This window comes from Poeciliopsis prolifica, unplaced genomic scaffold, assembly GCF_027474105.1.
Source record: "Poeciliopsis prolifica strain line A6 unplaced genomic scaffold, Auburn_PproV2 SCAFFOLD055, whole genome shotgun sequence".
In the NCBI taxonomy this organism is placed as follows: Eukaryota; Metazoa; Chordata; class Actinopteri; order Cyprinodontiformes; family Poeciliidae; genus Poeciliopsis; species Poeciliopsis prolifica.
The window spans coordinates 466,988-482,464 of NW_026562430.1; the positions used below are offsets into that span (position 1 = coordinate 466,988).

The 15,477-nt window shown below is 41.7% G+C and overlaps 2 protein-coding genes across 13 annotated transcripts in view; both read left to right on the forward strand.

Annotated features, from left to right (window-relative positions):
• mbnl2 (muscleblind-like splicing regulator 2) overlaps positions 1-5,496 on the forward strand; it is a 41,205-nt gene extending 35,709 nt beyond the window's left edge. For 9 of the 12 annotated variants that reach the window (XM_055059537.1, XM_055059544.1, XM_055059538.1 and 6 more), the window contains one exon: positions 647-760. In XM_055059537.1, the coding sequence (XP_054915512.1) occupies positions 647-661 (15 nt within the window). In that variant the 3' untranslated portion in view covers positions 662-760. Of the gene's footprint in view, positions 1-646; positions 810-1,000; positions 5,113-5,249; positions 5,333-5,434 lie in introns of those variants that run through there. The other 3 variants (XM_055059542.1, XM_055059541.1, XM_055059543.1) reach the window with 3 other exon arrangements.
• A 1,044-nt stretch (positions 5,497-6,540) lies between these two features.
• LOC129379016 (ras-related protein Rap-2a-like) lies at positions 6,541-15,393 on the forward strand. The gene is made up of 2 exons (XM_055059552.1): positions 6,541-6,867; positions 14,230-15,393. Exons 1-2 carry the CDS (start codon positions 6,554-6,556, stop codon positions 14,465-14,467), a joined length of 552 nt encoding a protein of 183 aa, XP_054915527.1. The 5' UTR covers positions 6,541-6,553; the 3' UTR covers positions 14,468-15,393.
• Positions 15,394-15,477: the final 84 nt, after the last annotated feature.

The following is a 15,477-nucleotide window of genomic DNA, read 5'->3' on the forward strand; positions in this document are numbered from 1 at the left end:
AACGATTAACTAAACCATCTAATGTCTTGAACCACTTTGATGCTGCTTCTACTTTATATATTTTTTTTTTTTACGGCTTCTTTCTGCGCTGTGGAGTGCTCAGGTCACACACTGTGCCGTCCGTATGTTGCGTGTGATGGGATCAGTGGCTTCCATCTTACTTGCTGAATGCTGTCTACTAACAGGAACCATGCAGGGCTTTGTTCTGCACTGGCTTTCTGCCTGGGACACCAACACGACTGCAGCCTGCAGCTCCTCTACCTTTACCCCCTTCAAAGATTCTCTCATCTTTGTCTGTCTTCCCCTGTTTTGTCGGTTATTTTAGCCTTTCAAAATGTATCCGCACCCCATTTTGCACTAACTTCAATGTATTTTATTAGAATTTTATTCGAATGTACAGTTTGCTCCAGCTAATGAAGTTGAAATTGACAATAGCTCAGCTACTCTTATGTTGAGGTATAAGTGTGTCAAAACTTACTACATCTGCAGTAGCAGTTAAAACAAAAGAGAAGAACAGTTTCAGGTAGCTTAAGATGACATTATATTTGTCCAAATGTGATTTTTTTTATTTTTTTTTGTAGCTCGTGAACTTTTCGATGTAAACTAAAACAGTCTCTTCCTTTCTCTCTGTGTCTCTGGGTTGCAGATCATCCTGAAGTGAGCATCGCCAGGGAAACGGAGTGTCACGAAGCTGCACTAGGAAGCCCAAAACAGCCCCTCTGTAAATACTACCTTGCCTCTCCCATAGAGGTCCAGCAACCTGCATGCTAAGAGTGTAACACTTCAATTTAACCGACTGCAGAGCCGCTGTAAGACACACACATTCACATAGAAAACAAACGATATACACACATATATATTATATATATATATATATCTACACATATATATATAAAATAGAAAACAGAATATGAACATGAAAAAGTCACAAATATTCTTATGTATAGTGCAGACACACTGTGGACACAGTGGAATATCAACTCTTGGATATTTATTTTAGAATTTCAGAGCAGCGTTCACCCTGACAGCCACACCTTCGCTTCCCTTCGCTGTTTCAAACGATAGCCAGCCCCAGACGCCGACGTCTTCTTCCCGGAAACATCTCGCCACGAGAGCGATACGCGCCCTTTCCATTTGTTATTTTTGCCATTGCCCCGTTGCTGCAGAGTCGACCCGCTCGCCCTTTATTTGCCGTGAGTTCAGCTTGTTCGCATGCAGTCCGGACTGGAGAAGCTTGACGAGGCTCGGGCCTGCGCCAAGGGCTCGACAGAAGCTGGAGAGGTTAGCTTCAGTCATACCAAGCCTTTTGTGTGTGTACGTGCGACTGTGTGCGTTGTGTGTGTCGTCGTCAGGAAACTGATGGTCTGCCGGCAGACTGCGACTTTAAGCGAGGACTAGCAACTCCAGGCCTGGAAAATTAGTTTTTTTTCTTTTTTCTATTTGTTTATTTTTTAGAACCGGGGGACATGTGAGGGACTTAAGTGCTAAATCTAAATATAAAAACAACAACAGAAAAAAAATGTTTGAAAAAAAAAACAAACAAAAAAAAAAAAAGAAAACAATGCATTTGACGACACTCGTCAAGCAAAAAGATGACTTGAACTTTGAACTGGAGGGCTATCTGTGACCATCTGTTGTCCTGTCCAACCCTACTATCACCGATAATCCTGTTTCCATTTTAGAAAACTGTAGAAGTGCCTCAAAAAAAAAAAATTTAAGAGAAGCTCATCGACGACACATAAAGCATCCAGGGTGTGGATCACTAAGAGTCACAAAAAAACCCCACCGGCTGTTAAATCCATATAGACTCTTTTCGGGGAAAGACATTACACTTCGCGTTGCCGGCCGGGACGGGGTGGGGACAACTTCCCTGGCAACGGCTCATCTTACATCACAAGTGACTTTACTGCAAGGAGAGAATTTAAAGGATCGACAAATCAAAACTAGCTTTGTAGAATGTTTGGTGACGTTTCACGGTGTATCCGTCGTTTCTTACATCAATTTCAGTAGTTTACATGGGGAAAGAGAGAGAAAACACCGTATTGTAAACTGTGTAATGTATGTAAAGTGTCTGTTATTTTGACAGTTTCTATTCACGGTTATAGAAAATGTATTCAGACTTATTTAAAAAAGTTGTGTTGTGTTACTATCAAGGTGTGTTTGACCCTCCGCCTCCCGTAACAAGTGTTAGTTTTTCAAGGCCAAGACAAGAAAAATCACATTAGCTTTTTGTTTTTTTTCTTGGAGGTTTTTCTCCGTTTGATCAAAAATTCTGATGTGATCTCATGGTGCTTGATCAACACTGACAATCCACAATCGAAACGGTTTGTTTTCATGCACATTGTGACCTGTATGTTCACCGTAGCAACAATGATGTAATAATGGCTAATAACCGAATTTAGGTCATTTTAAATATAATATTATTGTGAAGCTTTTGACACTTTATGTCATCCAGCAAAAATCTTTATAAGCAGCTTTTAAAGCAACTTGGTTTTATTTACATTACTTCAGTCCTGTTGATGCAGGTATTGCCGCCCCAAAAAACCTCCCAGCGTGGGATTCTTGACACTTACAAGGTTCCCTGCAGAAAAAAGAATAAATAAAACACGATAAAAATCATATCAGTGTTACGTTTGACTCTAATCAGACCTTCAATGATTGCTTACATTTCTCTCATTAAATTTGAACATTTCAAATTGTATAAATATAAATTGTGTTGTGCAGAGTGGAATGATTTGGGTGATGTGAAGGTTTTAACTAGACTATTTTGTGTTGCAATAATTTATTTCTATGCAATAGCACAACAAAGGGTTTCAAATTAGACCCCTCTATTTGCTGTGCTGCCAACTAGTGGTTGAATATGTAATTCCACAAAAAAATATAAAAATAACCCCTTAATTTTTTAAAATGTGTATAAGTAATTTGTTTTGTGTTTTTTTTTTTTGTCAAATAATTCTATACAGTTGACATAAGATGAAATAAGGTATATTTATGTGATGGCCAACCATGGCAACCAATTTGGGAGGAGATTTTTAACATTCATTCAGACTGTTTAATTTTAAAATTTCATGTCACATTGACAAAAATATCAGCAATTAAAAAATGAAAAATGGCTAAAAGGGAACAATTGGGTCTACAGAAGTTAATGCTATGCTAATATCGTGAGAACTAATTATGCTATTAGCAAAATGTCATATTAAGGGCCCACAAACTTAATATTATTGGTTCCATTTCTCTTTCATAACATTTAATATTGAGCTGCTGGTCATTATTACCTTATCGGTTGCTACACACCCTTTTGTGAAAGGCGGTAAATTGTCCTATTTTATTGTAATTTATCTCGCGTCACTCTAGGTGAGGTTTTACTCATAAATGATGTTGTAAACTATCCTGTTTTGAGATGAATGTAATTTATTGAGCTGTGCAGCGTTTTTGCACGGGTCGGTTGTCTTTTTTTTTTTAAAGGCCAAGCCCTCCGTCGAGTCGGCAGATGAGGCGTCACAAGGCGGCGAGGGAGGCTTGAAAAGCTCTCCCCGGCGATGGAGCTGGACACATTTCTGGATCTTTCTCGCCCTCTCATCGAGGTTAAAAAGAAAAACAAGAAAAACATTTGGAAAAAGATCACAGCGTAGTACTAGAGTTGCTCCTGTTACTGAGGGAGGGGGGGGGAAAGTTTATTGTATAGATGACATTTTACCAACAAAAAAAGTGAAAAAAAAAATGCAAAGAAAATTTTGAAAAAGATGTACTTTTCACTCTAGTATGATAGTATTTCATAACAATATTAAGTTGTTGCGGTGGCAACCAAATGTTGCAGTTACTAAAGTTTGGTATTTTTGTAAATGACATTAAGTTGATTTTTTTGTTTCTTTTTTTTTGTTGTTTTTTTTGCTAGAACACTGTACACAAGGTAGATTGTAAAGAAGATATGAACATTTCTTATTCAACGAGAATATGACGGTGACCTGATATTTTAACTAGCAAATAACAGCCTCTATACTGACTGTAACACTTCTAGATTTAAAATCATCAATGTCATATAGATTACATATAAATATGAATATATATATATATATGTAAGAACTAAATATTCTATAAATTAGGTTCAGATGTAAAACTCCTCCCCTGACAAAGGACCTTTAAGTTCCACACTGAGACGTTTTATTTGAAGCGTATTTATCCATAGATTTTAGGATTGCACTTTCTTTTTTGTTTTGTTTTTCACTTCCTTTACACTTCAAAAGGCATCAGTAATTAATTCAACATATTGTTGCATGGGAAAATATTTTTCTTTACTTACTAAATGATAACATACTGAATGTTTTTTTGTTTTTTTTTTAAAGAGAAACGAAAAAATACATATATATATATAGATGTATATGTAAATATATATATCTATATATATATGTCTGTACGGCCTGCAGCAGCAACCTTGTGTACGGGATCCCTTTGCCTTTGAGGCGTAAAGTTTCTCTATGCGTTTGCTGCTGTTGATGAGATGGTTTTAAAAAAGAGAGAATGGGAAAAGAACAAAAAAAAAAAAAAAAATCAGAGAAATGTAAGCACTTTCTGAGCAGTTGGTCAACTGAGCAGACTCAGCTTATCCAAACACTTTGCCTTATCTTGAGTCCATCGTGCTTGAGGTTTTATGTTTTTAAGAGCTCTTCTGAAATTTCTTTTTAAAAAAAATGACTTGAACGGTCTCACTTCTCAAACCCCTTTGGAGTTTCATTTCAATTGTGACTCTTTATATTCCGAGGTAGTTTTATTTTTCCTTCAAGGTTTTAATGTGTGCGTCATGAAGCCAACTGGGAGGCACTGCAACCGAACTGGAGTACGTCGTAGCCATGTTGGGTCCCACTGCCTTACAATGGAACAGCTTATGACAGCAGAGGGCACTACAGTGGAGACCGCAGGGTTGAAGTCTCCTTCACAAAGTTAAACTGACAATAAGACCCTCATTGGATTCATAGTTTTAATGTAATCCTTTTAAATGTATTCTTTTGCATATATTTTGTGCTATTTTATGTTTATATAGTCAGTTGTTTCTTTGGTTCCAGCGAGATAGTGTAAAATCTATTGAGAGAAAGAAATAAAGAAAATGAAATTAGATTTGTTTTGGGGCTGTGTGTGTGTTTTTGTACATTTAATAAAAATATGTTTTTTAAAGAAAACTAGAAACATGTGAAACCAGCAGGGTTCAGCCATCTTTTCTCTGGAATTTATTTGTTCTGCCTTTCTCCCTGAAGCGCTGCAGTTGGACCCAAACTCCCACCGCCACACAAAAATAAACTTGGGGCATGGAGTGGATTCAGAACTGCACTGATTTGGGAACAGCTGAGTTAGTCAGTTATGTTTTTATGATGCATTTTAAAACACGAAGAAGCCAAAGATTTCCTCTTATGTTTTCTGTTTCTAATGTTCTGTCGCAAAGACTCAACAGGGATCCAAGAAATGTGTGGAGGACTTGAGAGAAATCGAAAGTGAAGACACCAGCAACTTGTCCTCCTCTAATGCTGCAACCTGCCTGGAGCAGCGAGAAGTACAAGGCGTTCGGCGCTCAGAGACGTGGTTGAGGTAATGAAGTCTGAAACCGGTACCGTATATTGATATTTTAGGAGACATGATCGGTGGAAAAATCCATGTCCTTCATCTACTGACTGAGCTGCTATTGCTATTTGATCAAATCTGACCAAAAACTATCAATCAGAGCCAGGAGGCGGGTCTTAGCGCTGTCAATAAACCTCGTGTATCTGCAAAATGGTGGAGAAACAACTTGCTGTTACTGGGAAACCGTTCATAGGTGGGTATGCTAACTAGACTGGGCATTCACAACACAATCTGGAGGGGGTGAGCAGCGCTGCAAGAGATTGACTGACAGCAGTAATTGTTTGCTTCTAGTTGGCATTGGAAGAAGATTCTTTGTCTCATACCGTACCGTCACCACATAGCAACAGTTTCAAAAACAATCAGTATAATAAAAATATATGCTCTGTAATTGAATTAAAAAGATTTCTGTTGTTAATTATGGCATAGGTCAAATGCGTGGCTTTATTTCAGAGTTGCCCCTCCTCCCTCCCTGTTCAGCAGTGGCACTGATCGCCCTCCATATCTTCCAGGAAATGGTCGCATCCAGAGGATGCGCCGACTCCAGAGGCGTGGATTCCCAGCTCCAGCGTCTTAAGGCTCCAGCTGCTCGTCGCCTTTAACTCCGCCGCAACCCCGGAGCTGCGGGGGGTGGAAATGTAAGACTGACTGTTTTTGTCGGCGGATTGAAAAAAAATGAGCCGTCTGGATGTTTCTAATAATAGCCGCTCTTATTTTCACCCCACCGCCGCCTCATTGCATTATGGATGCCTGTGGAGCGGGGTCCCTTCGAGGTAGCGTGGGATCATCTCAGTAGACCGGCTGCTCCTGCTCCTGCATCCATTCCTGCTCCTTTTCCTGCATCCATTCCTGGGAGCGTCTCGTCTTCCGGAGGCTGGCTGCGAGGGGGATGCGCTTCTTCTTCCTCCTCTGCGCGCCGGGTTTGACTCCAGAGGAGCGGTAGGCGATGCGGGAGTACAAGGTGGTGGTGCTGGGCAGCGGCGGGGTGGGCAAGTCCGCGCTGACGGTCCAGTTCGTCACCGGGACGTTCATCGAGAAGTACGACCCGACCATCGAGGACTTCTACAGGAAGGAGATTGAGGTGGACTCGTCTCCGTCGGTGCTGGAGATCCTGGACACGGCGGGGACCGAGCAGTTCGCCTCCATGCGGGACCTTTACATCAGGAACGGCCAGGGCTTCATCCTGGTCTACAGCCTGGTGAACCAGCAAAGTTTTCAGGACATCAAGCCCATGAGGGACCAGATCATCAGGGTCAAGAGGTGAGACCCTGTCCAGCTTCATCATGCATTCCGTACAGTTGGTATAAAATATGCACTTGATAATGGATGGAGGCGAAATGGCTGACTGCCCAGGGCGGCATGGCCTTGGGGACGCCGCAAGGAGCTTGGGGTAAAAATTCAATTCATTTATTTCTATATTTTATGAAATGAAATATGATCAGTTGCACCTTTAACGCGATATGATATAGTTTTGTTTTGAGCTGTTAAAAATTTTTGATATTTACGACTATAGTCAGATGTCAACTGGATTGTTTGTAAATGAAATAATCCAGTGATGGATTTATAACGTTTGTATTCTGGAAAACAAAAAAGGCAGCATCTTTCTCAGCACCCTTTTAAAGTGAGACATGTGAAAATGTTCTGTTTGAGTCAATCAATGTGAGATCAGTTTATTTCTACCACTGATGTGTGTAGGGGGATTATTACAATTGATTTTATGTGCTTTAAATGCACCAGCTAAGAAAAATCCAGTCAGAAAATACTTAAAACCCTTTTGCTCCCAGATAAAACCGAGACTCATCCTTCCATCTTCCCTCTCTTCTTCCCCCGAGTCGTCTGTGGAAAAACTTCAACTGGTTTCCCCTAAAGAAGCCCAACTGCAGCTCACCTGTCTCACAACACCCATCTGAAGTGTCCCAGATTTTTCTCCTGCGCCTTGCACACTCGCTTTAACTCCGAACAGCTTTGATTGGCTCGGACAATGACTCAGTCTGTCCACTGAGGTCATTTCTGAGAAAAACATACAAAAAAATCCGCAATCCATTTCCTTTTTTTCATCAGTGATCTAGTTGTAAATTCTTGACCCCCAGCCTCTTTTAATTTATGGCTCCTCTCTCAAAATGTGTTGAACAGATGATTTCGTTTGTACGGGGTCTGGTTTGACGTCAAGACCCAGCGCCGTTGGAATTTGACTAAAAATGTTGCGGCGTAACGTTCCCGTTTCCAGAGGTTCAGCTCGGCTCCTGGAGTGAACCGGATGACCTGAGTGGAAGCAGGATGACGACGCAGAGCGGAGGCGAGCGCGTGAGGGAACTCCACAGACATGAATAATATAACGACGGAGCACAGCAGCCTCCAGTCAGCTGCCACCAGGTTTCTACCTGTGTTTCACTCTGCTCTGCAGAACCTGGGATAAGGAAAAGGCGTAATTAGACTCGGGAAAACGACTAATATCCCACTTTCACATGTAAACACAGTGAAAGTGTCAACGGATTTAGTAATAGATTAATCATATTGACTCAAAAAAGGCCATTTGATGACAGATGGAGATTTTAGGTTCAAATTCTGTAAAATAAAAAGAAACCTTTAATTAAGCATCAATTAATCTGTTCATACAAATAGATTGTCAACAGATTAATTCCACGCTGTCGTTGATGTTAGATCAAGCAGAAATGCCTGAGTTTTGCACAAGTTGATGTTAGAAATGCTTTTCTTGTTGTTTTTTTTAGCTGCAGATGCATCCTTTGCTACAAATGATCAGGCGTTCACTAGAAGAACACTAAATTGTCTGAATGTTTATGTTCTCGTTTAGAAAAGGTGCGGAAATATTTGTTTATTTGCACACGTTAGTTTATTTCTGATATTGCAAAGAGTAAGCTTAAGTGGTTAAATGAAAAATCTTTTTTTTTATCCGATTAATACGATTAATCTTGATAGAACAGTCGATTAGAAAAAATTTTAGCTGCAGCCCTAATATGTATTTAAATCCAGGTCTGACTTTTGGGATTTTATTGGTAGAAACTTCACAATTATTCAGAGTAAAGACAGTTATTTTTGTGTTCATAGCGATTTAGGGTACAATGTCTCATCTGTGTTTTATGATCACCACATGCACAGCTATGTTCACACAACAATGTTAGCTCCTGGTCTCCATTAGCTATCTGCCCTCCCTCCAAACTTGTTGCTGAGCCAGCAGCAGTAACAACAAACACCACACAGAGATGCGTGCCCACTCACTAGAACTTAATGGGATTGTGTTGAGTGAAAGCCAAGAAGACATCAGGCCTCCATTAGGGAGCCAGATGAACGAGAAAGCCTATGGAGAGGCAAACATGGGCAAGACAAGGTAGGATCCTGCAGACTCCTGCGGTGCACAAGCACAGCATCGGATCTGAAGACTTTATGGAGGACGTTTTGTGTGAAAACAACAACCGGGTGTGGCCTTCCCAGCAAGCCAAGCGCCTCCTTGGCATGTTGAGGTTTTACTGTCCCTCGCCCCACCAGGAGAGAGCGTGTTCAAAGCACTAGAGCCGCGTTTTCACGCTGCACCGATGCTGTGTCTAATAGCAGGAGGTGAGCGTCACGCTATGCTGAGTGGGAATAGGGTGGAGAGGCTAAAACTGTGGTCCCGGAGGGCACTTTGGTGTAGGTACGAAGCCATTTTCTTGACCAGAGGCTTTTAGTGTTTGCAATCAGGGCAGGGAGAGTTGTTTAAGCAGCCGTCTCTTAGCACTCATTGGACTTTATGTATTTACTGCAGCATGTTTGCTGAAGTCTTTTCACCCAGCTCGTCATTTCACACATCTTTGGAAGCTGAAGGTAGTCTTTGTGTTGTTCTAAATCGGGATGGAAAGAAATAAGGACCCAAAGTGCCTTTGGCGGTCTAACGCTCGTGACTAAATAACAAAAACAAAGCCCCCTCCTTGTTAATTATATTACAACCTCTTCAACTTATCTTGTAGCCCCTGAGGGCTACAAACATGCTTTGATGTCTATCTCCAATTTCCTGCATTTAGAAGACTATCACCACTAGTCGCCACTAGGGAGCTGAAAACAGAGACTACTCCCAGATGCCAGATGAGTGGAAACGGTGAACATCCATAGCGCCTGGGACTTCCTGGTTGGAGAAAATGGGGTACAGTTGAGGTAGATCCAATGTTTACCCATTCAAGTTGCATTTTCATTCTCGCAATGTTATAAAGTTCCAAGAAAATCATTTGACTTTGGTTAGGGTGAGAGAACGGAGACATTCTCTGGGTGATGACAGATTTACATTTTAAAGAAATGTTTCGATTTTATCTGGATTCAGAGGATGAAACTTAAATTTAGTCGTTTTGTTTCAGTCAGTATGATGAATTTGAAAACCATCTTGGCCTAAGAGTATTCTGAGTGACTCAAACAATTGGGGAGTTGGCAATGCAACCTAATGCATAAAACCCAAACTAACCTTCTAAGCTTCTGTGTGTGAACTCCAGTGCAATGTTTAGTGTCTGCTGCTAATGTACAGATGACCTGGATGAACTTGTGAGTCGAAATGCTTCAAAGTGAGTTTTCCTGGTTTGTTGCAGGAGGATTCACAGCCTGTTATTTATCCTCCCCGATTTCTCCTTCATGCCTCTCGCGCGCTGCAGCATGGGTGCCACAGAAGCTTTTGTTCTCCGGCAGTAACACCCGTTGGGAGTTGACGCAGAGTTGGCGCTACAGAGGCTGCGATTGTTCAGATACAAGGCGGCGTTGTTGCACACCACAACTCTGCCGACAATGGATTAAGAACAGATGCGGGAGAGAACGGAGATGGCTGCGGGGCCTCGCGTCGAAGATGTTTATTTGCCGTTTGTGTTTTCGCCCCCCTTTCTGTGGGGGCTTGTGGAAATGAGATGGTGAAGTCACTGCAGATATTTAGCACAGCAGGCAGCCCAATAAACGTGATGCAGCCAAGGGGGATAAATGGAAAAACTAGAGCCACGATTATTTTTTTTTAAATTAGTTATAAAGATGCATTTGGTGTGTGTTGGAGCATTGCATGTTTGTATTTTTCCATCTAGCAGCTGAAATAACACCCTGCAGAGTACATGGAAGTAAGTCGTTTTCGTGCAGCTTGTTAAAGTTTCACATTCCTGGCGCATGGTGAGGCTGCAGCTTCTTGAACCAAAGTCGGCTCTGAATCTGAGCTACAGAGGACGAAAACATTTAGTGTTGTTCTGAAAGTGGTTCATCACGAAATCTCACTCTGTAGCTCACCTCCTGCTGTTTGTTTTTTTTTTAATCTAGTTATCTTCTCTCCCTCCCATATTCGTACCTCCAGGAGTTTCCAATTGAGCTGCATCTCTCCTGACATTTAAATGCCTGTTTTTGGCCACTTGAGGGCAGTGAAAAACTGGACGCTGTCAACTTCAATTTTGTTTGCAAGCAATTTTAACTAAAGCTTCATGTGGTGTCATTTTTACTTTTTTTAAAAAAACATTATTTGACTTAATTTGTTTAGTAGGAAAATGTTAAGAAAAATATGTTTGCACTTGTAGAGAAATCTTTTCTGTCCTACCATTCCAAACATAAACATGGAGTTTATCAAAAGGTAAAGAGACTTAATTATTAGAATGGTTATAATTCCTTTTGTGTTTGCTTCTTGGGTTATTGTTGTTTTATTCTTTGCGCACATGGACTTGGTTTTCTTAGATCGGTGTTGCTCTTTTCTCCTGCATTTGTAGCTTCTTTGACTTTCAGTTCAGCTCTCTTGTGTTAATTAGTCTTTGTGAACAGTTCATCTGGTTCCTTTTGTCATTTTCTCCAAACTTAAGCCATCATATTCCAAATAAGCATCTGCTCTCCAAATCTCCTCTTCCGTTTTTGTTTCGGATATTCACGTCTTGGCGCTGAGCTGTGCTCCGGATCGACATATTGGCCAGGTTAATTTTGGAAACCGTGATGGACTTTGGTGCTTAATCCCGAGAACCGACTGATGTATTATTCAATAATACACGACGCGGAGCAGTAGAGCGCCGATCCCTGCGGTACATGCTTCTTCATGCCACGTTAGGCAGCTTCGCATCATCTGGTGAGGAAGAAGCAGGAGCCGGGATGCTACAACAAACAACCCCAATGCAAACCCCTCCTACTTTGCCCCCCACTCCGCCCGGGCCAGGAGAAACCGGCTTTCCCTTGTCTTTGTAGTTATATATAGAGTTTCTCCTGCAAGCCTGTCAGATTGCATTTGTCTGAACGTTGCTCTCGATGTTCACACCTCACGCCCTCCAGACTTGGGCTTTCCAAGCAAACAGGCCGACGCGAGATGCTTGGCCTGCTGAGGTCAGCTGCTGCCTACGTGTGTGTGCGTGCGTGTGTGAGTGCATGTGTGTGTGAACGCGTGTCGAACAGCGGGGGTAAATGTCACGCTCCAGGGAAGTCTTTGGCGTTCAAGCCTCGACTGATGCACTTTTTCCAGCCAGTTTCTGGTGTTTTGCGTGGAAAGCGTTCGGCGTCGCCTGTAGCTTTAACATTTGCGTCTTGTGTGTCCCACAAACTCATTTCCTCCGGCTCGCCGCCTCTGTTTGGGCCAGTGAGATGTTTGCCAGCTCTTTTCCACACCTCAGCTCTTTTCCCAGCAGAGCGCCATGGCAACAGGCCACCAATTTGTAGATAAGAGCCGAATTTCTCAATAGCGCCAGCGGATCAATAAGCCAGGCTTGAAAGCACTTAGACGTGATTGATGGTGGAAGCTATTAGCTGGTGTGTGCCATTACCTGTTGTGAGAAAATATAGCCAGTGTAATTGAAATTCTGCTGTTATTTGAGAAGAGAAACATGCAGCGGGTGGCTTTGAAATTACATTTTATGAATAGAATTTGTTGTAGTGTATTAAACAAGTACATTAGTATGAAGGGTCTGAGAGGTAAAAATCTCCAGAATTGATCCAAGTCATAATTCAAACATAATTCATGAGCCTCCTCAGTTTTGGAACACACTAGTTGAATTTATTGAAGAAATTAAACTGAATGTATGAAGATGGATGAATGAGCTAGAAGATCCAACTTTAGCATTGAGCTTGAAGTTCTTTATTTCCATCCTTATTTTCTTCCTTCCTGCAAAACTTTCTCTTTTGTTTCCTCCTTTTCTTCCTTCCCTGTGCCTCTTTCTTGTATCCTTACATCCTTAGATCATTTTATTCCTTCCTTCTCTCCTTTCCTTCTTCCTGCTGTTTATCCTGCCTCTCTTCTGACTTTGTGTCCTTCTCTCCTTCACGCCTTCTTTTCTTGCCCTTATTTCTTTTCTTCCTTCCCGCTTCAGTTTTTGCTGCTTAAGTCAAATTCTTAAGGCTGCTAACATCATAACATCAACATAAAGTCGTGATGACGCCGATGCCTTCAGCTGGATGACTTTATGCTAAAGCACAGAGGCGGGGGTGTAATGATGTGGGCTAGTTAAACCAAAGTTGGTTGGATAACTTCCGAACTTTACATTAAAGGAAAAAAAAAAAAGAAGACAAAAACCGATTTGATTTAAAGATTTTTTTTAGCAGACTTCAATCCCTGTCCAACAATGTTTGGAGACAAACAAAACCACAGAACTAGATCTTCATATTCTCCTCCTTCCTCTTGTAAAACGAACTGTTAATGTATATCATATGGCTTCTTCGAAAGCTAATGTTCATGTCACCCCATTTTAGAGCAGCACATTAGCTTCATTCAATTATTCAGCAACTTATTCCATTACTCTGTTCAGCTTGTATTGACATCTGAGAGAGATCGTCAGCCGCCGAAGCTTTTTGATCCTCCGAAACTTTCCCGGTGCCGTTTGGAGAGTCGTTTTTACTTTCATTTTAAACAGGAAGTGGACGGACGCTGTGTAATACGTGCAGAACTAAATAAAGCAGCAATGTTTTTCACCCTAAACAGCTGTTATTTTTCCTGACAGATATTCATTTGCAGCCTCCCACTGTTATTAGACGGCAGGGGAGCCGACTGGGGGATTGAAGCTGCCTGCAGTTCTGCTGTTCATTATTCAACAGGCTTGTTGTTTCAGCGTCGTGCAGAAGCAGCATGTCGGCCAGCAAAACTCCAGATATGTTAAACTATATTGATGTATGTAGATTATCTGTCTCATTAAGACTGGAGGATGAATCGATTCCAATTATCTGCTCTGGGAAGGATTTAATCACGCATTTAGTTAATTGAAGAGATTGAAGGTATTACTTATTTATTAATCAGTGAAAATATTTAAGCATAATCAAAGCTTTTTGACTACAACAGAAAAAAAGTTACAAATTCACCTCTGTGTGTTGCAAAAAAGTAAGTTTTGGAATGGCCTAGTCGAAGTCTAGTCTTAAGTCTTGCTGTGCTGCTGTGATAAACTCTTATTCAGGGTTGAAGATCCTCCAACGAGGCTGAATTTAAACGATTCTGCAAAGAAGAGTGCGTCAGACAGCAGTCTGTCAGAATGCTGCTACCAACTCTTTTGTTGGATTCAAATTTCTTTGCACGACTTAAACATGTAAGTAGAAGAAAAATGGAAAAATTCTGCAATTTTAGTACACTCTGCTACAGCTTTGTAAAGCCTCTTCATCCCAGCTTCTTCTTCATAAAGTGTCACACAGTAAAAGGAGTCGCCGCCTTTGTCTCCTCTGCAGGTACCAGCAGGTGCCAGTGGTGCTGGTGGGTAACAAGGTGGACCTGGAGGACGAGAGGGAAGTGTCGCCCAGCGAGGGCCAGGCTCTGGCTGAGGACTGGGGCTGCCCCTTCATGGAGACGTCGGCCAAAAGCAAGACGATGGTGGACGAGCTGTTCGCCGAGATCGTCAGGCAGATGGACTTCTGCCCTCTGCCTGACCGGAGGGAGACCTGCTGCCCTGCCTGTAGCATTCAGTAGCAGCCTGATGGATGGGGAGGGCTAGAGTAGTCATTAGCGTGCAAATGTATTCATGTTAGATGGTTTAAATGGAGAGCTGGAGAAAATATTCGATATTTCTACGACTTTCAGCCTTCGCTCTTGAAAAGCATTGTGGGACAATGTAGGAAGATGCTCTCTGAAGCACTTTGGGGTGAGTTCGATTCAAGCATTCATTGCCTCTCAGACGAAAACTGGATTTTCACTTGAACAACGAAGCAACACTCAACTTCCAGCGTCTCCATCAGCGTCTGGTTGATTCATTTGGAGTGAAATTCTGGGGTTTCCCTAAAGCGCCGCGGTGCCAAAGCCATCAACAAAGAGGATTGTAGCGCTAAATGCTATTTGGGAAAGCAGCCATAGGTTAAAGCAGTTATGGCAGTGTGCACAGTAGTTTCTACTGACCTCTCTTCCTCCTTTTGCGTTTGTCTTTTTTGCACTTTCAGGACATATTAGGCAGTGCAAGACCTTTCACCAATTTTAAAAGATAAGTAACACCACTGTGATGAGTTCATTTCACAGCAGGACCCGCCTAACCTAACCAAGAATGAATGAAAAGATGCAAGAATGTCTTTTAAAAAGAGAACCGCACCTTCCGGGGAGGCTCATGCAGAAGATCCTAAATGCTGACCTACTGTGGATGACGTGTGCATGAAGCTGTGCTGTCACACTGACACTGAGTACAATCAGTCTCGTCCAAAGAGGCAGTATCAGTCAGTCAAACGTGTCGTCCAAACGTTCGGGTACTCGTCTTTTCACACTACGGATGATGCAGATGTTATTATACGTGTATAAGGGAAGCAGAAGTGTCGGCGTGTATCTCGTCTGTCTAGGTCACATCAGATATGTTAGTGGTTTGATGTCAGAAACACTTATTTTCAACAAAAATAAAACTTTATGCACAAGCATCTCATGTGTATTCATTGCTCCCACCAGGAAGGTAAGAAGGTTGGTTGTTTTCTGTTGCCCCTCATTGTCTGACACAAGATTTA

What these genes read in the sequence shown, in the direction of transcription:
- LOC129379016 (XM_055059552.1), top strand. Translation starts at nt 6,554, where the DNA reads ATGCGGGAGTACAAGGTGGTGGTGCTGGGCAGCGGCGGGGTGGGCAAG. An exon ending in CAGATCATCAGGGTCAAGAG is followed by an intron (nt 6,868 to 14,229) that starts GTGAGACCCTGT and finishes TCTCCTCTGCAG; the next exon opens with GTACCAGCAGGTGCCAGTGG.